This window comes from Adiantum capillus-veneris, chromosome 5 (assembly GCF_014529385.1).
Source record: "Adiantum capillus-veneris isolate H3 chromosome 5, ASM1452938v2, whole genome shotgun sequence".
Taxonomy (NCBI): Eukaryota; Viridiplantae; Streptophyta; class Polypodiopsida; order Polypodiales; family Pteridaceae; genus Adiantum; species Adiantum capillus-veneris.
The window spans coordinates 172,789,407-172,814,676 of NC_140935.1; the positions used below are offsets into that span (position 1 = coordinate 172,789,407).

Consider the following 25,270-nt stretch of genomic DNA (forward strand, 5'->3'; position numbering starts at 1 on the left):
AGGTTGCTTTACGCACGGCTCGGTCTACTTGGGCTTGGGCTAGACACTTTTTGCAGTCACGCCTATCTCGAGGACGTTGGGATGCGGATTACTTCCCATCCAAGCCTGCCTCGAAGATAGCAAGGTTAGCTACTGCGGTAGCATCAGTTCTCTCTCGCTCCCCATGAGGATCGTCTCATGGAACGTAGAGGGATCAGGTGGGCCCCAGTTTCAACGTCAGAGGGACAGACTGCGTCAGGAGCTTCAATGATGCCTTGTGGGAGGAGAGATTGACCTTCTTATGCTACATGAGCATCATCTGTGTGAGAGCCGCATTAGACATTGTGGTCAACTTTTGCGTGGACGATATGAGAATTTTTGGTCAGCTGCATTTGGACCTGGAGGCATCTAGGACGGGGTATCTATGACTTTGTGGTTTCTTTGCAGTAGGCCATTGTGGGCAGAGGGATTATTGTGCCAGGTAGGGATTATTGTGCCAGGTAGGGCTCAGTGGATCACTATGTAGGTTTAGGGTTGTCTCGTGGGCTTCCTAAACATCTATGCGCCCAATGGGGCAAGGTGCACGTGCAGAGTTTTGGTCTCAGATTGTTGAGTCTCTGCCGCAGACAGAGCAATGGTGCATAGGGGGTGACTTCAACATGTTGGAGGACCCCACTGACAGGATTGGTGGTAGCCATACTACAGTGCATGGTGTTGAGCTGGTAGCTTGGGAGAGGTTTTGTATGATTGCGGGTTTTAGATTTGTGGCAGCATTCTAGCTTTGCGAGGCCCCCAGATAGCCTAGCCTTCTCTCGTTTGGCACCACAGAGTGGGAGGCTTGAATCTATCTCAGATAGATCGCTTCTACACTAGTCACCTCACTTCTGTGACTTGGGTGGGACAGTTGGCATTCTGGCAGGGACTTCCATTTCGGACCATGCACCGGTGATCCTTACAGTGATTGATAGGAAGAGGAGGGGGAGCACGATGTTGCGCATCCTTGAGAGGTTCTTGCTGGACACTGCGCTCAGAGAGCGAGTGGAGGCTCTTTGGACAGAGAGCTTAGACATGCAGGATTCTCCTGTTGACAGAGTGGCCTCAGGACTTGCTCAGCTTAGTCGTTTCTTTCTTTAGGAGTCTTCAGCTCGCTTGGCTAGAGCGAGAGAGGAGGAGAAGCATCTCCGACGGGGCGTTGCTTCCTTGCATAGGATGTAGGAGCAGCATCCAGACAGCCCTTGGTTGGAGGAGCAGTTACAGCAGGCTCGCCAGGAGCTCGTCAGCACAGAGGAGAGGCGCCATGAGTTTGCTTCTCATCGACAAGCATCTCAGTGGACCTAGGTGGGTGACCGAGTGATAGGCGCTTTCTTTGAGGCAGTGGGACCTCGACATACGCATGCCAAGGTCAACCAGTTAAGGAGGCCCGACGGGTCAGTTGCTTTAGAGCCAGAGGACATACGTGCAGTTGCTACTAACTTCTATCGTGATCTACTGTCTGCAAAGCCTTAGTCAGAGCGTCAGGATGCATGCAGAGAGCAGGTGTGGGCACAGATGCCTTGTCTTGTGATTGAGGAGATGCGCCAGAGGCTTGAGCTTCCCCTTCAGCTAGAGGAGCTGCACACGGCTCTTAGAGCACTCCCTCGGGGTAGCTGTCCAGGTGAGGATGGCTTGACTCCTAGCTTTTTCTTGGAGTACTGGGACTTGCTTGGCACAGATCTCTACAGTGCTTTTCAGGTCATCTTGCACACAGAAGAGATGCCTGACAGCATGAGTGAGGGCTTGATTTACCTCATTCCCAAGGAGGGTGGCTCCTTGGATGAGATTCGACAGTGGTGCCCCATCATCATCCTCAACTTAGCCTACAAAATTCTTGCCAAGGCTCTGAGTTTGAAGATTCAGCCACTTCTAGAGAGCATTATACATGGGACACAAACAGGTTTTGTCAATGAGCATAGTATCCTTGACAATATCTGTCGCGCGGATAGTGTGTCGTGCTCTCTACAATGGGTGCTCCTCAATGCAATGCGCATGACATCTCACTCAAAACAGAATGAAAACACAGGAAACAATATATAACAGTAAATCAACACAAAGACACAGCAGCAGACTAGAACATATGGACAAGACTATCTCAAAGGAACCAATACAGACTTTGGCGTGGCAACACACTCAGCTCCAGCCCAGACTCACGGGTACAATGGGGATGTCGAGGCTCAGATGTGCAGGGATGGTGCAGACGTGCTGTGTATAGACTCGCTCCTCTAGACGACAACGCTGGACCATATATGAAGGAGATGATAATCATGACCCAACAGCTACTACTCACATGTACAACCATAAAGAGCCACCAACGGCTCATAAATGTCAGCCATCTAAGTCTATCTCCAAACTGAGTGGTAGTGGTGACCTAGCCATGATGTCCACTAAACCACCGTCCGTATCCCGACCACTTGTCACTGCCCAGCCCAAAGAGTTCGTCCAGTGTGAACCAGACCATACCAACTGGACTAACTATGTGTCTTGTGAAAGTGACACTGTAGCTTGCTCTACAGGTTGCCCGCCACAAGACCGCTCACCATCTCGATGAGAGGAAATATTGAAAAATTGTGAAAGAAAACCTCTAGGTACTGCGTCTGTACATCTTTGTTGAAGCAGGTGCTAGGCCTAACCATGCAAGAAATGATTGTAGCTGGCAAGAGAATTCAACACTTGGAGGAGGAGGTTTCTCTGCTCGAGCACAGGATGGCGGATTCTCATGCAGAGATGATGACAGTTCAGGAGACTTCTAGGAAGTTCCAAGTAGAGTATTAAGAGCTGCAGCAAACTCTTGGCACTTCTCGAGCTGAAAACCAAAGAAGTGCAGTTGCTTTGAATAAGTATGAGAGGCTCTTGAAGGAGTTGCAGAGGCGAGTCGTAGTTGTTGAGGAAGAGAATGAGGGGTTCAAGAAGCAGATTGAAACGTAGACTTTAAAAGTTCAAGAGATTGAACAGCAAGCAATGGAGGTAGCTTATGTCAAAAAACAGTTAGAGCAAGACTTGGTCATATGCAAGGAGTCAAAAGATGCGCTCGAGCTTGAGAGGTCTACCTTCTTGTCGAGAATTCTTGGGTTGCAAAGGGAGCTTGAGGCTACTGAAGGCAGCAATGCGGATCAGCTGGGTGGGGGGAGATCAGGCTGAGGCTGGGAGGAGTGGCGAGGGTGAGTGGGCAGGGGCGAGGGCTGGTGAGGGGGAGCAAGGAGGAGGGACTAGGGGCGAAGGGTGGGTAGGGGGGGGCGAGGGGTGGGTAGGGGGGCGAGAGCAGTGGAGGGAGAGGGGCAAGGGGTGGGTAGGGGCAAGGGTAGGATAGGGGGTGAGGGTGAGTGGGCAGGGGGCGAGTGAGTGTGAGGGGAGGGTAGGGTCGAGGGGATAGGGGGTAGATGGGGGCAAGAGGGTGTGAGGGGGTGGGTAGGGGCTAGGGGATAGCAAACAGCAAACATTCATCTTCAATGCAAGGTATAGCCAGAAGAGTTCGTGTTCCACTGTAGATTAATTCCATAGTCCACTGGTTGAAAGAGGAGATGCTACAAAGCGCAGCAGTTGATGGAGAGCATGAGGAGGTATCATGAGCAGGGAATTCATCAAGCAGGGCGGGCTCTGTGAAGGGAGTTCGCTAGACACAGAGGAGAGCTTTGTTTTGGTCGGAGAAGCAGACACCGATTGGGCTGATGTTTGAGGGGGGGTGAACTCCTGTAGAGGAGATTTCTTTCTGCTTCTATGATTCTTCATAGGCACACCAAATTCAAAGGCTTCCACCAAGGGCACATCGGAAGTAGCTTCTATGACCTTCAACCTTTGAGCTGGCTCAGGTGGCTCATTAGGTTTAGTTACTGTGGAAACATTGGAAGAGGGTGTACTTTCAAGCAAAGAGTGAATAGAGACTCCATAACAGGGCATAGATTTGGTAGCATCCAACCACTCCAATAGATCCTCGTCTGACTCTTCAGTTGGAGTAGGCTATTCCAATTCAAGGTTGGTTGGTAGGGACAAAGAACTATGTTGCATGACGGGATCCATGCCTCCTTCTAGGCGAAGGGGTTGCATCGGGGAGCCAGGAGTATGTATCCACTAGGAGTATGTATCCACATGGCATCGTTTCCCCAATCATGAAGTGCTTTAGTGTGTCGCAGCCATGGTCTATCGATGAGCAAGGGAAATCCGACCTCAACCTGAGGAAGAGGAACCACAACAAAATCCAAGTTAAGAGTAAAGTCTTGTACTTGCAGAGGCAAATTGTCCACTATGCCCACTGGGTAGACTGTCCACTGGTCGGCCAATGTAACTGTGAAGGGAGCAAGGCAAGTCAACTATAGACCTAGAGCTAACATAGTGAACTCGGGCATCAGGTTGATGCCAGATCCACCATCCACTATCGCTCCTGAGAATTGCCGACCCAAAACGGACAATCAGGCGAGGACTTCTATAATCAGTGAGGGGAGCAGCAAGATTGGATATCATATAGGACTCTGATGGTCGCATTGGGAGGTGTCCACCACTAGGACCTGCTCCGGGGTAAAGAGATTGAATAACTGCAAGGGTGTCACTTTTGAAACTCGCATCTAGCCGTGGCATGTCATAGAGGGACACTTGTTGGAAGGTGTTCTTCAAGACTGTCTCTGTTGTAAGCTTTTCTTGTTCTACCAGTGATTTCTCTGGTCCCTTTATCTTCTGTAGATCAGAAAGTGCTTCCAAGAAAGCTTCATCAATATCGGGGAGCAAAGATTTGGATTCTTTCTTGGCATTGGGGGATTGCTTTTCAACAGCTGAAGGCAGGGTATCCACTGTTGTGAGAATGTGTGGGGGAGTTGAACTTGCTGGAATGCTAAGGCCGAGAGCGGCTCTCTGGGCCCGACTGAGGACACCTGATGGCTCCTCTACCAACTGCAGCTTATTTTGAAGGGGTAACTACGTGGGTAGAAGGGGGCAGCTGAGGAACGGTGCTAACTGCTATCAGATTGAGCTTGGGAAAGGTAAACTCATTTTGGCTTTGACTTGGGTTCGAAGCCGTGGATGCACGAATTTTAGGGCAATCCTTATTGTAGTGATCCTTCGTTTGAGGGCAATGATGACAGGGAGGGGACCCTTTGGGCAGAGGGCATTTGCTTTGATAGTGACCATATTCCCCGCATTTGTAGCACAAAATGGGCCGATTCAATGGGCGAGTCGAAGGGCGAGGTGGTTCTTGCTCCTGGTGTATGGAGTTGGAGGCATAGAAGCTTTGAGGTGATACGGGAGCATGGGTATGATAAAAGCTCTGAGACAGATATTTGATTATGGCTTGCCAAATGGAAGAAATAAAGTCACACTTAATGCTCTTTTTGTTTTTTTAAATCAAATTTCGACGCATTTGTTGGTATTTACATTGGAGTTTGTAAAAGTGTATCATTTTCCTTCAAGGCAATCTCAAAATCTAGCTGGGACTTTGCAAGTGTAGCTAGTTAGTAATAACATTTAAATTTATTTTTTTGCAAACAATATAATTGATTATTAAACTTGTGAAATGAATTTAGCCATTTGTATATCAAATTATCTCATTTTTTATTTGAAAGAGACTTTTTTGAACTTATTGTGGAGTTTCTTTGCTTTCATTACCAAGCAATACATCTTTCTAGATTAGTAATATGTCTATATTGTTGTGTCCTATAAGACAAGTGTGCACCTTGATTATTGTATTGCATACCTTGCATAGGAGGGGCTGTCAATAAAGGTGGCATGTGGTGTGGATGGCCACATGGAGAAACCATGTTGGATGTAGGTGTTGGCCCTTGTTGAAGAGTAGGACCAAGACTTTGTTGTATTTGTCGCAATCCCTTGAGGTAGTAGCAGTCCTTGTCCTCATGTCCAGACATTTCACAGAAGTGGCAGTAAACCCGAAGGGGGCATTCATGTAGAGGGTGTCCTGGAGAGCGGCATGAGCTACACCAAACCATAGCCTTAGTCTCCTGCTGAGACTTGAGCTCTTCTTGCTCGTGCTTGATCTGTTCCAATGCCTTGTGATGTGGAGGCTTCTCCTGTCTAAGAGAGAAGGGCCTCTCCTACTAAAGAGCTCGTTGTAACTATGGGCTTCCAGTGCCCTGCGTAAAGAAGTTAACAGATTAGAAGGTCTTTCCAAAAACACTGAGGGGGTCTCTACCTGAGGGGAGTTGGTGAACAGCTTCCTAGCTCCCTCTATCCTAGTAGCAGCCGCGATAAACTCCTCCAGAGTGGCGTCAAGTCGGAGATTCTCTCGGAGTTTTTGCTGGGAAGTTTTGGAAAGAGCCTTCTCCACCCACTTCTTAATCATAAATTCACCCTGTTGCTGAGGAAGCTTGGCCACCAGAGTGTGTCTTGTGAAAGTGACATTGTAGCTTGCTACAACATCTTTACTTTTTGGGAGGCTTCTGCCCTTGCGCGGCTCCGTGGTGAGGATTTGGTGATTCTTCTTCTCGATTTTGAGAAGGCCTACTACAGAGCTGACTGGGACTTTTTGGAGGGCACTCTACGCAGGATGGGCTTCTCAGATGCTTGGATCCGAGGGGTGTCAGCTTTGTACAGACGGGCACACAGTCAGGTGCTTTTGTCAGGAGGTAGAGGGGATCGTTTCATGCTCACACGCTCAGCCAGACAAGGCTGCCCTCTTGCCCCTTTCCTCTTTCTGCTCTATGCTGAGGCGATGAGCAGGTTTTTGGTTTCACAGCACGTTGGTTTACGTGGCTTAGCGCTCCCTATTCGAGGAGATGAGCTACTGGACGCTGAGTTTGCAGACGACTCAGCCTTGTACTTGGATGGCCAGGAGGCCAACCTTCACAGGTGTGAGCAGGCTATTGAGACTTTTTGTTGTGCATCAAGCGCACTGATCAACCGGAGAAAGACAGTGGCTTTCTCGTAGTGCTCCTATGCTTGATTGGATGCCAGGTGAGGGTTTCAGGTGGATTCCCCGAGGGACTGCAGTTCAGTATTTGGACTGTCAGGTTGGTTTAGACTTGTCTCCCGAGCAGCAGATTGCTCCCCTCCTCCTGTCTATCAGGAGGAAGTTGTTAAATTGGAGCTCCACACGACTTTCTCTGGCAGGCAAAGTTGTAGTGGCCAACCAGGTTTTGTTGGCTACTATGTGGTACATCACTTCTTGTTGGATCTTTCCGAGTTCTTGTATCAGCCAGGTAGGAACTTCCTTTGGTCAAGGCGTGACAATCAGATAGCCCGGGCCAAAGTGGCATGGCAGGTCATCATTCTTCCTTGTTCTCAGGGAGGATTGGGGATCATAGACCCAGCACAGCAGAGCAAAGCTCCTCTTGGGAAGTTTATTGTCAGAGGACTTCTTCCAGGAGAGGAGCCTTGGAAGGAGTTCTTGCTTCAGTGGCTTAGTGCTAGGGTGCCTCGGGTTAGAGGCCCCCGGCGACCCTCGACTAGATGGATTTTCACAGAGATGCGTAGAGTTGGCTTGAGCAGGAGACTGGAGGACCGCTTCGCTATGAGTCTGCTCCGATCTTGGGAGCAACTACGGAGAGGCCTGGAGGAGCGTCGGCCTACTTGCACGGAGGAGCGCCTGAGACAGCCCCTTGTTTGGAACCCCATGATTAGCACCCAGAGAGGCCACATGGTTGGTAGTCGGCCTCATGTTTCCTTGGGTCTCATGGAAGAGGGTCGAGCACGCACTTTAGGTGACTAACTACAGTCTTCAGGCTTGTCAGAGGAGCTTCAGGACATTCAGCTACAAGGCATGAGAGGGGTGCAGAGCATGTGTCAGGACATCTCAGAGGCAGTTTCAGTTGAGTGGCTGGCACCTCTTGAGTCAGCAGCGCCAAGATGGATGGGGACCTTCACGCGACTGGAGATTCTCATCTCAGTTCGGGCTTGCTCAAAGACTATACCCTCCCTGTTTTTCGAGCTACAGGGTGAGGGACGCCTACACCAAGTTGCAGTAAAGGCCCCATAGGAGGCAGAGTGCTGTTTTCAGAGGATCCGAGTGGTGGGCATTTGTGGGAGGACTTGTGTCATAGATCCCGACCCTGCATCTCTTGAGACTGGCCACTAGAAACTGTGGGCTTGGGAGAGTTGTCCACTGGCACGAGTACAGTGGGATCCTGGAGAGTGGCTTTGGAGGGACCCTTTCTCCTCAGCAGACCATCCAAGTGTCCCTTTCTTTTAGTACACTGTTCAACTGGGACGTCACATACTGGCAGCGCAGAGAGAGGCTCGTCTTGCTGCAGCACCTCATTGGCAGGAGGAGGGTCTCACAGCTGAGTTCTTGGCATCTTTTTGGGAGAGGTTGTGGCACTACAGACAGCCAAGTCACTTTGTTCCAGTGGCTGGTTGCACACCGAGCTACAGCAGTTGGGAGTTGGCTTGTACATAGTGGTCTCTCGGCCGCATGTGCAGCTTGTGACCACCTTGTGGAGAGTCAGCGTCACTGTCTTTGGGACTGTCCTTTGGCACGGCAAGTGTGGCTTCGTGTTCTTCGGCTGCTGCCAGCTCTTTCTAACAGCTCGGCAGTACACTTGGGGGACAGCTGCTTGGTCCACTCTCACGGGCCCGGCACTTCAATTTGAGCTATCCTCCACCAATCGGATGATAGTGATGCAGGGGGGTCGACCTACACTCCAGCCTGCTACAAAGATTACTCCACAAGAGTGGTGCAGAGAGAGAGAGGGGTGTTGGGAGCTCATCAGCGGCCTGACACTCTGGTTTATCTAGTGGACCCGTTGCTTCCGCATCTTCGAGGCTCGCCCTGTACCACCAGCAAAGACTGTTCGAGATCTTTGGCTAGAGCTGATCCATACTCTCAGAGGACAGTTTGAGAGACTCCAGGGCAGCTCCGACCGCATGCGGGAGCGCAAGAGAGGCCTTTCTTCGACTCTGGTGTCCTGGGCCTTTTTCAACACGGTCCAGGGTGTGCTCAGATGGCACTACCGTCCACCTGTGTTGCTTTTCCCTCCTCCCATCTCTTGATTAGCCTCATTGTACATATGCTGTTTTTTCATTGGGAGAGTCTCCCCATCATGATTGTTGTAGCCCTCTCTTGTAGAGGTGATTGTAGCCCTATGGGCAGTTTCATTAACTAATAGAAGGATCTTTTTCTCGGAAAAAAAAAACAATAAAGGTTGAAGGTGACAAAGAAACTTACCGTTGCTAAGATAAAGAAGCACACTCTGCAATGTGGTTCTTCATCTGTAAGAACAGATGGTAAAGCAACCCCAATGTGGAGCCCTCCAGGTCAGTGACATGGGACAACACATGAACATCTTGCAAGGCCACCGTGAGGTTTTGTACCTCTGTCCAAAATCTCTCATCAAGAACACACCTCTAGATGTATTTAGCAGTCTCACGTTGGGAATTGTGTGTGTCTCTCCATTTGGGATCCACCACTGTTTGCATCAATAAATCCCTCAGCTTGAACAGCCTATGGAGCACCAAATACATAGTTTTTGAAGGCCGAATCATATCCAACTAGTTGTGACTCCTAAAGATGGCAAGTACGTGATGCTTCTTGCAAAAGAAAGTGGTCATCTCTGTGGCATCTGACACAATAGGCGGCACCCAAGGGAGTTTCCCTATCCCTCCATGAGTAAATCAAGGCAATGTGCAACACATGGGGTTCAAAAAACTTTGCTAAGACCATGTCACCCATTGCCTTGCAATTTATGAGTGACAACTTGCACCACATTCTCTACACCAACCTCAATGATAGCTTTCCGAAAATGTGTTTATAAATTGACCTATAATATGTTCTCCTGCCTTTCGTGCATCCACGGCTCACAAAAAGTAAGTCCAAGGGCAAGACGACACAATTATGTTAATGATGTGTTGTCGTCTACATATGTCGCTTTATCCATCCGAAATGATGGTGCACCCAAACTGCTTCCATCGTGCTCTCACTAGCATCAAAGCCCTATCAATCATGGCCTTCTACTCATCAAGCATCGTTGTGCGCATTTTCTTGTACTCTAGGCGAATCCGTGTCTTTGTGGGACCAACCTGAGCAATATCCTTTACCGGTTAGTCCTCAATACGTTGAAGGAGGTGTTGCACTCAACAAGAGTGCGAGTAATTTCCATCTCAACCCCTTGATCCAAACCTGAGTATGCACATGCGACGGCAAGGTCTCCTGTCGAGGCCCTGTGGCATCCTCTGAAAATACATCCTCATCCCCCTACATGACACGAGCCCTCTTCTTGCTAGTATGAGCCTGTGAAGTAGGCACACAACTTCCTGCTGTCTGATCCTGTGTGTCCGTGTCCCCTAAGTCTCCAAGAAAAGCATCATGAAGAGCATCCTATGTAGCCTGTTTACCCCTGCCCTTGTTTGATCTGGACATCGCCAGGGATTTCTCTACAATCAGCGGAAAGCTCCCTTTGGAGTTTCATCCATTGTATTGTACCCTGGTCCTTCATTGCTGCCTCGCTTTTCAAACTTAACCCCCTTTGTTACATCTGACGTATGTACTACAACTTTCCTAGTTTTAGGCCATCTTTCATTCGTTTTTCCGGACAGTTATATGACACATGATGGTTACGACTTTTGGCCTCATAGGTCTATGTGGCCTTTTGGATATGTTGATAGAACATTTCATTTCTCTCTGCTCCTTTTATCGAGAATACATAAGAGCATAGGCTCAAAGCCAAATACGAAAAAAATGTTACAACAGACGCATATGGCCTTAAGGTATCACCAAACAGAAAGGAAGGAAATTAGCAGATGAATCAAATGCTTAATTCTCATCGACATAGGTAAGGAACACAGCTACATGTCATACTTGGCGAATGAACTGAATGCTGTAGTCATCGTGGATATACTGAAAATATGACTATCTGTGTGTCAGTAGAAATTACACTGATGGAGCTTACTCTCAGAATACTGCAATATCCCTGCCATAATCTTATAAGTAAGAGGGCCAAGACACAATCTATCCATGATTCCATGTTTGTAGTAGACTGCAATCCAATATTTCGTTATAGTTGGTTTCATTGCTGTAATCAAAACTCAACACACCTGACTTTTCTTTTGGTTGCCTCAGGTATTTTCTCATTTATCTTTTCAGAAGCTATTAAGTACATACCTGTCTCAAGGATATGGGTAATATACTTGCTGATGTCTGGCATGACTGTTTTTTTCATTTGATACAAAGTTGATTAAGAATATAGCATTAAGGTTGTAACGGCGTCCTTTTGAATCAGTAGGTGTGGCAGAGAGCTGTACATGCTTGTCATCAGTGACCTTTATTTCCACTTGCATGGGGAACTGGAGGCTGGCAGGCACATTCCTGCTGGCCTTTTTGAGGATTTGGTTGAACTTCTGGACACACTGGATGTAACAGCTATTGTGAGGAGTAAAAAACAGACTTTTAATGAAGAGGTTTCTTGTAAAAATGCTTTTGTTTATGACACAGAAGTAATTAGTCAGCATCTGGGTTTAGAATGGTGGTCAGAAAATTCATCTCAGGTTGCACAGACAGCAAAAAGTACTCTTAAGGCCATGGAGCAGGCAAATATGATGACTTTTCTTGGTAGCTCTCAAATTTCTGCCTTAGAGGCATTGACAAGCATTTTCTCTTTCTTGGTTTCTGATATTCAACTGGTAAAAGCTACATATCCTACTCACTGAAACATGTGCAAATCATTCAGTTTATGATGCATCTCATTATCTTGGTGTGTGACATTTACAGGTGGTTTCAGGACTGAAGTTCAGTGCAAAGTTTGCATTTGTTGTGGAAGTATGTAGCTCCATTGAATTCACAATCGAGGTCTTAGGCCCTGAAGGTGACCCCACACAATTTATGCAAAGCTTTATTTTAGCACAGCTAACTCTACTGCTAGTGTTGCTGCAATGGATTTTGAATTCTGGAAGAGAGGGCACAGCTAATAATCATGTGGAAAGGTTGTGTTCGAAGGTGCTGAGTACACTTGCGCGGGCAGTGAAACCAGTATCGAGCTCATGCGTAGCTCAGGATACCATGAAAAAACAACTGATTAGAAGTTTACTTGGTGCTTATCTTTCTTCTTTGGAGTTGCTTCATGCTCAAAATGATAGAAAAATATTGAAGTGCAGCACTTCAAAGCTTTCAAGTGATTATGAAAGCTCATTGGTTTCAGACATCACAACATTAAGTGCAGAAATTCTACCATATTTGTGCTCTTTTGTAGAAAGCAAGTGTCATGCAAGTCTAGCTATTTCTGTAATTTGCATTCTGATCAAGCGTTTTTTAGCTCCTCACACTTGGCTTCCAGTATTGCAAATGCAGTCAACTATTAGTCATGCCCTATCGTTACTTCACACAACAGAAGATACAGAAGGTGCTTTTCAGGTACTTAATTTGCTGCTGTCACTTTCACATGTACGCAGTGGAGTGGAGATGCTTCAGTCAGCCAGTGCTTTTTCTCACATTCTGAGGTTTACGGAAAAGCTGAAAGAAGAATTTTCACATGGTGAGGTGCATGGGCCATTTTCTGTGTGGAAAAGAAGAACAAGGAGGCATGAGTTGTGGGGTCTGTCTGCAGCAATTGTTGCTGCTTTTGTGCAAGCTCTGGGTGAAAACACTGGAGACCGAGCTATTGAGGTTGCTTTTGCCTTTCTTGATTCTCAGAAAGAGCAGATGTTGCACGCTTTGCAGTCTCCAGGATGTTCAAGCACAGAAAATGGGAACATGACTAGATATGTAAATTCTGCTACTACAGTTTCAGCCCTTCAGGAGACGCATCAAGTACTTCATCTCTTGGTTGTCCTTGTGAGATACCATGCACGGTGGGCTCAAGTGATGGGTGCATCTGAAGGGATTCTCAGGCACAAATGCATACATCTTCTAGCTTACATTGCAAGAGAAGGCCTCGTGCGAAATTCAAGTAGTATTGGAAAAGCCAGCTTTTGTTGCTATCCTACTACCAAAGAAGAAGTACGCTTACAGAGATTGTCTTCTCCTTTAAAAACCATGGGTGGTTGGTTTGGTCTTGCTGCCAAAGGCGTTTGTATGACGAGCAGATTTTCTGTTTTTGAAACAAATAGTCAGGCTTCTCTGTCTCTGCTGCCTAAAATGTCCTATGCACAATCTCAAGTGGACAGTGTACTTCCAACAATTTACTCAGATTCCATTGCTGTATATGTCTACAGAATATCCCTGTTGTTATTAGAAGTCTTATGCAGGCAAGCACATCATATCGTCATGGTTATGAGTGAGGGCGCTGCACACAACTACAATATCTTTCCAGAGTTCCCAGCCCCAGAGGTGTTACATGGCCTGCAGGTGCAAATTTAGTGTGATGTGGTTGTTTCTTTGTTCAGTTTAACATTTTTAAAGAACTAAAAATGCAATTTGTGTCTGTCGTTGAATCAAAATCTGTTGTTTGTAGGATCAAGTAATGTCTATCTTGAGAGATATATATGGTAGAGGATCAACGACCCCGATAAATAAGGAGGCCGAGGAAGCCTGCAGGGTACTTTTTCTGGTGCTGGAGAAGGCGCTCATATTAGAGACCTTTGTAACACGGATTTGTGGACTAGGCCCTCTTTCTTTAAGGGCAGAAGACTTTCTGAGAGACTACAAGGATTTGCTCGGTGGTAAGTTTTCAGATATAATGATAAATAAAACTGAATTGAGATCGTTGTTTGTCATTCGATTCCATTTAGCTGCAAAATTTTTCGCTTTGATTGGTTGAATTAATCGGTTTTTCAGAAGCAGAAATCATTTTTAGGCTCAGGGGTTGCTTGCAATAAGCAGGGGGCTGCTTGTGTGCAAATATATGATATAAAATGAAATGTGCTATCAATGTGTGCAAAAGACCAAAGACCAAAGTGACCTGTGTGACCAAAAATCATAACCATCATAGTATGATACAACTGTCTGGTGCGTAATTGAACAAAAGATGACCTAACACTAGGAATGAAACTGTATAAAAGCAGAGGCTTAAGCTCCAGCATTGCTTGCAATAAGCAGGGGGCTGCTTGTGTGCAAAGAAATGAAATGTGCTATCTACATCTACAAAAGACCAACATAACAAATGAGACCCATCAGGCCAAAATGACCTATGGTTTTCCTGCGGATCTGCAACTCCCGGTTTTCTATCTCATGGAACTTTCCCTTGTCCTGATCCTGAGGTTTTCCCTTCAGTTTTGTTTCCTATAGAGATCTTGAGGAGGCTTGTAATCTGGCTTTTGTAACTGGCAATTGCCTTTATGTAAGACAAAGGGTACAAGCCTAACATTTAGAAATGAAATCAAATGAAGTGTCATATTACATCTTATAAAGGCCAAAATGAGGTTACATCCACGTGTCACTCTAGTGCAATGTCTAGTGAACATTAAAATAAAAATAAAGGAGGGTACCTAGAGGGGATAGGTATGAAAGCCTACCCTACCCTACGAAGGGTACAAGCTCAACATTTAGGAATGAAATGTTATATTTTACATCTTCTAAGGCCAAAATGACCTATGAGACCAAAAGGTTACATCCATGTGTGACATACTGGCACACATGGATGTAACCTTAAAAATTAAAAGGTCAAAAACTCAAAGATTCTAATAAATTCAAGAAACCTAGGTTTAGTGTAATCCTACCTACAAACGGTGGGATTACACTAAACCTACATAGCGGGGTCCTACTGGTATGATTTCATGACCTTGCATAGCTCAAGGAACTCTACCTACATAGTGCAAGGAAATCATAAAGAGAAGGAAATGCTAAAAGAAAGGTAATGGAGAAGAAATGCACTCGACCACTTCTTTTATATGGAGATGAAAAATCTTTTCTAATGGGCTTTTCATTTCCTATGACTTTTCATTTTCATGGGGCTTTTCGATTTCTATACTTACCCTTCACTTATGCATTTGCAATATAATGGATTCTTATTTTTGTGAGATTCGGGGGTCCTACTGGCATCCAAAGACAAAAAGATGACAGACAACGCAAACCTTGCTGTTGTTAATTTGAGCGCCACTCCTAATAAGGTTAATTGCAGGAATTTATGGTGCTTGTTTATTGCTGCTGCATACGTCACCTCTATCTAGATCTTGCTGCTATTGCACATTGGTTGTTGTTGCTGGGAGACGAGCCTACCTCACCTGCCTTGTTTGCCTCTTTGTCGCCTGCAACCCCGCTGTGATACGCCCATCTCCAATACAGCTGGCCGTTGGCCACCTGCCACCCAGGTTGGGTGCCCAAGTATCGGGCATGATTGGTTGCACTAGATGGCCTCAACCATTCCTTGTATTGGAGAGGAAATCGCTTTTAGGGCCTTCCTAGTCCTGCCTCAGTTGGTCCTACAACAAGAACCTTGCAATGGGTGGGACTGCCCTTTCTTTTGTTTTCCTTTTTCCTTCTTGTTTTGTTGTTTGCCTAGTTTTTTGTTCTCTTTTTGCTTTCAATTACATGCTTCGGTATGTGTGGGTTAGGTGTGTGTGAGCTTGGTTTTGCATTGTTTGTTTTGATCGTGGACTTAAAGACCGGCTTTTGGGCATGTGCGCGCCTGTGTGTGTTCAGGTGGATAGGTACAATAAGTACAATACCAAAAAAACGTCGTGCAATATGGGTAATCACTACTGATACGAAAAACTCGTTAGGTATTGACTAAAAATGGACGTACATCTACTTATGCATGCTCCATATTCGTAAATGTCTGTATACATGCATGTATCTACCATACACACATACGTACATACATGTATACATTGTATGTACATAACCCTAGATACATGCATACATACATGTATTATTTCTGTGCATATAAATAACAAGAAGTACGCGAAGTATTGAATACTAGTATGATATTTATCGTATGGTATGGAAAGACTGATAAATATGCGTTTGGAATGCAACCTTGGCACTGTGTGTTGATGGAGGCATGGTGAAGTGTCATGAGGTTGTGGCAACCACTAACCTTAGTTGTTGGTTTCTTTCCCTTGATTTTTAATTGATTTTTGGGACCTCTTTTTGAAGTCACAAATGGCCGGACATTGTGTGGCCAATGTGAAATAGTCGACGACCGAGAGTTTCACCTGTAGTAGTGAAGTGCAGGTCACCACGAGATGGCCGGAAGAGTCGGCATTGAAATCCAAGCAGTAAAAGGGTGTCTAGGCTCAATTCAAAGTCATTTAGGCCCCACCCGACACTTATAAGTTGGTGGGTACTAGGAAATTAACTCAAAAGAGGCAAAGTGGACACATGGCTAAACCCGGTGAATTTTCCAGACTTGCATGAAGAGGGGGTGCCCAAATTGAGAGAGGAGGCTGATTTTACACATAAGTGAACTCCAGTGTGTGTGAGTAGTAGGTGTAGGTGATCACAGCTTTAATGAAAATCTTGTCTTCTCCTTTGTCTTATGTAGCACGATGATTCCGCTCTCGTGCATCTCTCTCCCCCTTTGAATTAGCAGCATGATGCTCCACTTGAGGGCTTTTCATCTATAGGTACAATTGTGTGGATTCATGTGCGTTTGTCGAGGCAAGAGTCTCTTGCACAGATATTGGATTAGCTAATTGCTAGTCCCTTGCATGTATAGGTGAATTGAGAGAGATTTCTGGCGAGAAATCTCGTCCGATGCAAAGGGCAAGTAGCCCTACATGTGTGGGACCTTGAGGGCTTGCTACGGATGTGATCGACACGCGAAACGGAGCCCGAAACAGTAAATTACAGCCTGTTGTTTATTTTTGCAAGTTTTGGGTTTTGACCCTAATTGATCCCTACTACCGCCAGGAGCTTCGGGGAAGCTAGGGGATCACTGAACAGCTGTTCTGTTGCATTTCGAGGCAGAAAACAGAGAATTCAGCGTGCTGCAGATTTTCACAAGGTTTGGAAAAGTGCTTGAATGCGCCCGGAAAGTCACCTTTTGCACGGGAGTTTGTTTGTTTGGTTATGCTGCCGAAATCGAGCTAGAGTAGATCATTTCAGCCCGGTAAAAGCGGGACAACTCGTAGGAATTTGAAGGTTTTCTCCCAAGTTTAATAAGAATAAAGAAATACCAAAAGGGGTGCCAATTTTTGGGGCCTACAGGGTGTCACTGTCTGGTTGGAAGCACTCTAGTTGCTAAGCCATGTTTTTGTTTGAAGTGTACTTCCCAATCACAGGCTTATTCGTGAAGTTCTTGTGTGTCATAAAGTTTACAGTGTAAAGATCGGGTTAAAGCTAAAGTCTACCGCCCTACAGGCCGTTTTCATGGTTCCGTCACCAAGACAGAATCACTTTTTCCTTAAAGAGTGAGCCCTGGTTGATTTGTGGCAAAGAGCAGAGCACGGGAACTTGGAATTACACTATGGCTGACAAAGAGACAGAGCACGGGAACTTGGAATTACACTATGGCTGACAAAGTGAATAACACCAGAAGAAGAAGAAGAGAATTTTAATGCTGTAGGAAACTATCCCAGAGAAGAGGGTTCCTCTTCATAGGCTTTTCTCCTCCAGTGTTCGAGCGTGGCAAGAGTTCACGGCCAGCCCTGTCTGTACCTTCTGTTGATTTGAATGCTCCACAAGGTAAGGGTTTATGACTCGGCCATTAGAAGAGGATGCATTCAGGAATCAGGACACAGTCGGTTACCGCTGCGAATGTGTTTTCTCGGTTAGTGCAGAACCCTAGGTGTATGGAATTTCTACAAGCACCACCATTGTGATAGCAGACAAGGTAACTTTCTCATGCAAGAGAGCCCGTTGAAGCTCAAGCCCAGGCCCCCTATGCATCTCAGCAGGGCAGGGAGCACTCGTATGTTGCAGAGTCCATTGGGGCTCCAAGGCAAATTCCTTATGTCCACAAAGAGGTGGTCAAGACGCCTATTCCACAAGCTTTACCAGTTTAGCCAGCCACCTTTCAGAGTCCAAATGTTGCATTAAATGGACAGGGAACCAGTTTCCAGGCTATGCAACAGGTTTTTCCACCACCCACAGTACATCCTGGGTATTTCAAGGGTGGATCAGTGTTTCAAAGCATGGCTGGTTATGAGCCTGAAAACCAGCAATATATGCGAGGAACAGCTGCAAGGCATGATTCGTATGGATGATGGACCGGATTTTCTGCCCACATCAAAAGTTTGTTGGTGCATTCTTTAATGACATGATAGTCTATTCAAAGAATGAAGAGGAGCATAGATGTCACTTGACCATTGTGTTAGAAGAGCTACGCAGTCATAGGTCGTAAAAAAAGTGAATTCTTCTTGGAAGAGATCCCTTTTCTTGGCCACATAGTGTCAAAGGATGGTGTCATAATGGACCCTGCCAAGGTTGAAGCAATCAAGACATTGCCAGACTTGAAGACTGTGCATGATGTCCGTAGCTTCTTGGGATTATGTTCTTACTATAGAAGGTTTATCAGGAACTTTGCCGAAATTGCTTCACCCCTACATGCTTTGCAAAAGAAAGAGGTCACTTTCAAATGGACACAAAAAGAGATTTCAGCTTTTAATCTCTCAAAGGAAAAGATGACTTCGGATCCCAGTAATTGTCTTACTAGACCTTCGAAAGTCATTTGTGGTCCAGTGTGATGCATGTGGCAATGTTAATGCAAGATGGTTGGGTAGTAGCTTATGAGAGCAGAATCTCGAAAGGGCCAGAAAAGACTGCAAATCTATGAGAACGAGCTACTAGCCGTGATTCATGCACTTTCTAGTTGGGAGAACTACCTGTTGGGTGTTGATTTTGTTGTCCAAACAGATAATCAGACCTTACGATACTTCTTGACAGAGTCAAAGTTATCCAAAAAGCACATGCGATGGGCAAACATTCTCTCTATGTTCCACTTTCAAGTTATTCATGTGGAAGGCAAGAAGAATGTTGTGGCTGATGCATTATCAAGAAAGCCATAAATTTCAGCTGTGTCAATTCATTATCATCATGAGCTTGATGACACGAAGCAACAGTATGCTACTAATGAAGATTTTGCAAGGATTTTTGAACAGTTGCAAGATGGGCAATGCCATGAGCACTACCTCCTCAAGGATGGTTTTATGATGATGCATGGCAGATTATGTGTCACTAGGCCATTGCGACATAACTTTCTGGTAGAAAGCCATGTCCCACCGTATGCAGGGCATCGTGGTATTGATGCGACAGTTCAAGCAGTAGAGACATTCTTTTATTGGCCTACTTTGAGGGGAGATGTGAATGCCTTTGTGTGAGCATGCGTGATTTGCCAAAACGTCAAGTTTGACAGGCAAAAGGCCTCGGGGTTGTTACAGCCACTGCCTATTCCAGATAAGCCATGGGAAAGTATTGCTATGGATTTTATCTTTGATCTTCCAAGAACGCCGACAAGGAATGATGGTATCTTGACCATTATTTGGAGGTTCAGCAAGCAGGCCCATTTTATTCCTGTCAAGAAGAAGATAAAATCTGATCAGATGGCACGACTGTTTATGTACAATGTGTTCAAGTACCATGGTATGCCACAGTCTATTATCAATGATTGTGATCCTCGTATGACGAGCTTGTTTTGAAGAGGCTTGTTTGAAAACATGGGGACCAAGCTCAAGTTAGATAATAAGAGCAAGTGGGAACAGTATTTACCCATGTTGGAGTATGCATACAACAATAAGGTGGCAAAAAGGTTCCTCCCATTTTGCACACAAAGGACAAGATTTTTAAAGTAGATTGATATGTTGAGAACATGGATGAAATGTATAAGAAAATCAAGCTTGCCTTGGAGAAGACTGAGGCAAAGCAGAAAAGGGCTATTGATCGTCACTGACGTGAATTGTTGTTTTCACCTGGTGATTAGATTCTTTTGCGGTTTGAAAAGACAAGGTTAAAGAAGATGAAGAGCAAGGAACGGTTGTTGCCTACGCTCAGTATGCGCGACTATGGGCTTTTTAAGTACTTGAGAAGATCAACGATGTTGCTTATAGGTTGAAATTGCCTGACACTTGGAAGATTCATAATGCGTTTCACGTGAGACTTCTAAGACCCTTTGTGGGTGATATGTGAGATGAAGATATGTCAAGCCACTAAAGAATGGAGCCAGCTTGAAGATCTTGGCCGAGGGGCCTAAACCCTAAGAAGCAGCAACAAAAGACGAAGAAGTTTCCACTAACTTATGGGACCCCGTCCGATGGGGCCCAAGTGTCTAGAGCCAAATAAAAGAGAGCAGAGCCCACTCACACAAAAGATTTGCACAGCATTTGATAACATGGCAGGACAGAACGGACAACCTGGTTTTTTCGTTGACATGTTGACTTGGCAGTTCTGCGATTTGCATTGATGATGTGGCATATTGTACGGATTTCCGCGTTTTATGCTGACGGTTGTTGATGTGGCAGATTGTACGAATTTCCAAGATTTACGCTACAGCTTTTAGGCAAGATGCTTATGGACCCGAAGCTTTTGGGCTTAGGGAGATGAAAAGCAGAGCCATGGGAGTTGTACCTTGTTGGAGCAATATAAAGAAATATCGAAAGGGGCACCAAGGTTTGGGGCCAGTGCTCTCTTGGGCTGGAACTCCGCCACTCCACGTCTCATGTGTCGTGCATCTCTTTCAATTTAGTGTTATTTGATTTGAAGTGCTTAAAGTTGTTGAATTTGTTCCTTTCCGTTTGCAAATGGGGCTCGTCACATTACAGAATCCTCTACGTAGCTCTTATCACCGCTCTCTTGCGGCAAAGCAAGAAGGTAAACCTATACGTAGGACGTGCATGTCCAAGCACTTAGATTCGTGGCATACCCTCTGATTGCACATGTGCACAGCCAGTGTCTACTAGGTGTAGGCATTGGAGAGTGTTTCCATATAGTTGCATTAGTACTATCCAACGTAGGTATTTACTTGCATGTGAAGCACCTCTTATAAGTGAGTTTATTAAATTACTAATAAGTGACATTTTAGCCAGCCAATTAAAAATCGTGGGCTTTTTATTGGCATTGCCCAATCTAGCTTTAATTCCATATAAAGTGACCTTAGGGGTCACTTCTCAAGTATAAGTCCAGTACCCGCAATACAAGCACGTTTTGCCCAACAGCAGCCCACAGTCCAAATCAGCCCCACAGTTCCGGATCAGCCCTAGCGTTAGCAGTTTCGAGCATCAAACCACAGATGAACCAGCGTTTCAGATTTCAGCCCATTCCCATCTTCCTCATTAGCACCCTTGACATCAGCAATAGCAGAGACCAGCCCATAGCCTCGTCAAGTTTGCAGATCCCTAGCAATTCCCCTAGCATTTTTGCATTTCAACCCTTAGCTTCGCAGATCTAAGCATCTATCGTAAGATCCCATCAGCATCTTAGCATCTAGGACCATTGTATCAACATTTGTGCAATCTAAAGCTAATCCAGATTTGATAGTTAATGAGGTGTACAATGGAGAAAGTATACAATGGTGATCATCCCATGACTCTCTCATGGGTCTATGCAGTATGGCCTCTATGTCCTCCACAGTCAGCTCTTTGTGGGGGCCTGCTCGATGTTGCTCAACGATGCTCCATAGCCTCCGATGTAGTCCTCGTCTACAATGTGAAGTTCCTCGCATCCTAGGGCGTCATGAGCGGCCAAGCTGGATGGCTCAATCAAGAAGGATGCTCCAATGAGGGTGTAAATGGGTAACCTGTGGTGGGCCATTCAGAGTAGTCCTTTTGTAAAAAAAGTGGAGAGAGAGAGAGAGAGAGAGCCTTATTAACATCCTGTAGAGGCTGGCTATGAGACAAAATGATGTACATGTGTATGTTCTCTATCTATCCAAAAAAAAAAGGGACAATTGCTGAAAATTGACATGCTATAAAATGGAGTCCACTTTATGTGGGTGATTATATACTAGTGTATAGGCCATGAGGGGATGGAGCTGTAACTCTAGAGGATGTCAAGCCATGAGATGTAAATGTAACTCAAGAGGGTGTGAAGCTATATGCTGAAGGGAGTAAAACCATGAGATGTAAAATTATAACTAGCTCCATCCAGTACGCAGAGAGAGAGAGAGAGAGAGAGAGAGAGAGAGAGACTGAATCTAACTTCTTGCACTCTTGTGCAGTTTGTGCAGGTCATAAATTGCTTGATGGATCATTGAAATCATTAAAGCCAGTGGTGTCATTGGCATTTCCTTCAGTGTCTTGAATTGGAACAAGCTCTTAGCAGACTTTCTTCAAGCAAGCATCCAAAACCGGAGCTGCCCCACTCTGAGAACAGAAATGAAAATGAGGTAGTTGCAGTTAGCAGCATGTCAAATCGAGAACACTTCTCTTCACTGTATAGTACCTCAACTGTTTGAAAAGCATGTAATACCTGAACATTTTAAAAACACCTCTCTCTCTCTCTAAAAAAAACGTGAAAAAAGGAAAAAGCCTCAATTCATCCTAGCAGCAGCAATGCTGCTTAGCCAAAGCAAAGCTGGTCAATACGAGAGCCAAGCATAAAAATCATATGGCCGTGATACAAAGAAAGAGATCATTGTCTATCAATGTGGATCCAAACATGAACTAAAAATTGGATGCCAATGATGAGAGCTATGTCAAAACAATTGTCCCCATCAATTGCAAAGTGCCTTTGCAGTTATAGTTAGAGACGAGGATATAGTTGAAGAAAAGGTTCATCAAAAAATAGTGCGAGTTGCAAACTGGCATCATGCAAACAACTTCCGATGGGCAACAAAGTCAACTTTGAGCCGGCTCAACAAGATATTGCAGTAGAAATTGATGAGAAATTGGATCTGTACTTTATGAGAAGCCAGCTGAAGAGAACCTGGATATGTACAATGTTTGTGCCATAACATCCAGTTGGGGTTGAGATGGTATACAGCTGAAAAAACATTTACAAGTAGCTCTAATGTTTGTAGCATTATCACATCATCATGAAAGCAGAAATGCAAGAGGCTACAATGTAATTAAAGAATTCCCACTGCAACATAAAGTAGACCACAACACACAAATATCAAACCCATGAAGGCATAGTAGACGATCATAGCCTCCTCACATGAGCTAGTGAGAAGAAATTGTGACAGCCAAATCAAAACAAATGAGCACGGGTGTTTTCTCAATGCCTTTAGTATTGACAATGCCCATTCAAAAAAATTGTTAAACAAGCACATCAATAAATGAAAGAACTCTAACCATCGGCTTTCAAAGTAATGGTTGTCTTATCAGAGGAATGTGGCTTTTCATATTCTAGTAATTTCCACTACCAAGTGAAGTATCTAGCATGTCCAAAAGAGAATTGCATGCTTTTGATTCATCAGAAACCTCTTCAGTCATGTTTCAAAGTAAAGAAGACTACAAAGATGCCAAGAAAAAAGAGGGATTGTTGTAAATGATAGAACCATAGCATAAATTTAAGCCAAATGAGTTAATAGTGATTCTTGACTCAAAAACATTGGTAGCAAGGAAGGATCTATTGATAGCTTCTCTCACAAGAAGCAACAAATTAAAATAGATTTTGGTAGTAGCACTCTTCCCTCCCAGATTTCATCCCAATGGATGTTATCAAGCATTGTTTTGGACAAGGATAGGGCCAATGTGCTTTTGGTGCCCCTTGGGACTAATTGACACCCCCTTGTTAGGTAGGATTGATGATCCATGATCTTTGGATGATGTGGATCATTTGTTTATTCCCAAGAATAAAAAGATTTCGATTAGGTTTGTCTGTTCCCATGACTTGAACCCGCCACCTCCCACTCTAGAGGCATTGACTCTCCCATTAAGCTATCATGCACCACTTCGAAATGGGGGTGAGAACATAAAATAATATGGCAAAAGTGATAGGGTGGGGATCATACAGTGTCCACTTGGAGATCACTTTGGAATAGGTAGGTTCACAAGGTGATAACATCTCACTTGGGAATCACACGAGGATCACTTGGCAATCACGACATGTTCACATTGAGTTGCCTTGGGGAGTCAAGAATAGGGTAGACATTTTCTGCCATTGGGACCCTATATGGGTTAGCTTGAATAACAATTTAGAGCAACACTTGCAAAATGGACATACTTAAGAGGGTATTGCTTTACACATGGGATAGCAACCATCAGAATCTCCCTATGCTTCTTTCATTTTCTTTTGTGCATCCTTGCATATGTCCATCCCATTCAACATAATCAAGCAATGGAGTCATTTTCTTTGTAAATTTTTCATATCATCACTAGAAATTTCGATACTTTGCTAATCTTTATAAGCATAAAAAATTGCACATTCTACCACAAAAAAAAGCAAACAAACAAACAAACCAACGCCTATGAGATCTTGCTTGGGAAAACCTCACATTCTACCATGTTTTCGGAATGACTTTGAAACTATACATCATTTTTCAAGTCACAAAAATAACGAAAAGTGTTGATCAATCCATTCTAGTATCATAAATACGGTTACAATTTCAAAATGGAAACCTTACATATCAGCCTTCCATCTTAGTATAAACACGGCTGCAAAATCCAAAAGGGATAATTATCAACTTTTCTTGAATGCCTACATAAGCAATTATTGTCTAGATGTGCACTAGATACACAGTGGTGATCTTGTCGGTTTGACAACCTTGAGGCTATGTCTATAATGGCTATAGATGGACTAAGCATGTAGTTATAATGCATGTCAAAAGAGAGACCATCTATACAGTCTAGCCATATATACTTTACAATGAGTAGGACACAACAGATTGATGGACCACCCGGTGTTTGTAGCTCATACCCTTTCCACTATGACAAAGGAGAGCAATTTGTAGAGTAGACTAATGAAGCAGATAAAGGAAGGAGAGTATCAACTGCTTCTTTAGTATACATTGGAGTCAAAAGCACTCTCCAACACTCGAGGCCCATTATAGGTATTTCATAATTATATACAATTGCATAAGAGGAAGAAGTTATCGAACCACCACCAACAACACCATTCTTTACATAATTCAATCCACTAAATGCCACATCTATAGCCCCGTAGAAGTGTCAGTATCTTACAAGTAACTCCACTAGTATCACCAAGAGGAGGAGAACCAATACCACCAGTTGAAGGAGGACCGTTAGTAGTAGGTCCACCACCAAGGATTGCACCAAGTCGAGCATCATGTGATACACCAGATCCACCCATAGGAGTTGCAATAGGTCCACCACCAAGAGTTCCACTAGGTCACCACCAAAAGGTCCACCAAGACCATCAAAGCAAGAGCTAATAGCCCTAGGTGTAGCACCCCAATCCCAAATACAAAGACCTCATTGCTTAATTTGTGAAAAGGATGGTCATTCAATCCCATAATGCTAGTACAATCCAACCCAAAGAACGTAGTCAACCCCATGATGGATATATGTGACCAAGAACATCACAAGTAAACCAAGTACCACCCACATATACGACTCCAAACCATTTAAGAAACCATCCAAAAAATTTCCCAAACCACAGTGGCAGCAAGGGTACTAG

The 25,270-nt window shown here is 44.8% G+C and overlaps 1 protein-coding gene across 5 annotated transcripts in view; it reads left to right on the forward strand.

Annotated features, from left to right (window-relative positions):
* Window positions 1-23,314, forward strand: part of LOC147458565 (nucleoporin (DUF3414)) — a 251,773-nt gene extending 228,459 nt beyond the window's left edge. For 4 of the 5 annotated variants that reach the window (XM_086513222.1, XM_086513224.1, XM_086513225.1 and 1 more), the window contains 5 exons: window positions 11,006-11,064; window positions 11,166-11,565; window positions 11,654-13,225; window positions 13,332-13,539; window positions 21,909-23,314. In XM_086513222.1, coding sequence (XP_086369348.1) covers window positions 11,006-11,064; window positions 11,166-11,565; window positions 11,654-13,225; window positions 13,332-13,539; window positions 21,909-21,991 — 2,322 coding nt within the window. In that variant the 3' untranslated portion in view covers window positions 21,992-23,314. The remainder of the gene's footprint in view (window positions 1-11,005; window positions 11,065-11,165; window positions 11,566-11,653; window positions 13,226-13,331; window positions 13,540-21,908) is intronic. The other variant, XM_086513223.1, reaches the window with a different exon arrangement.
* Window positions 23,315-25,270: the final 1,956 nt, after the last annotated feature.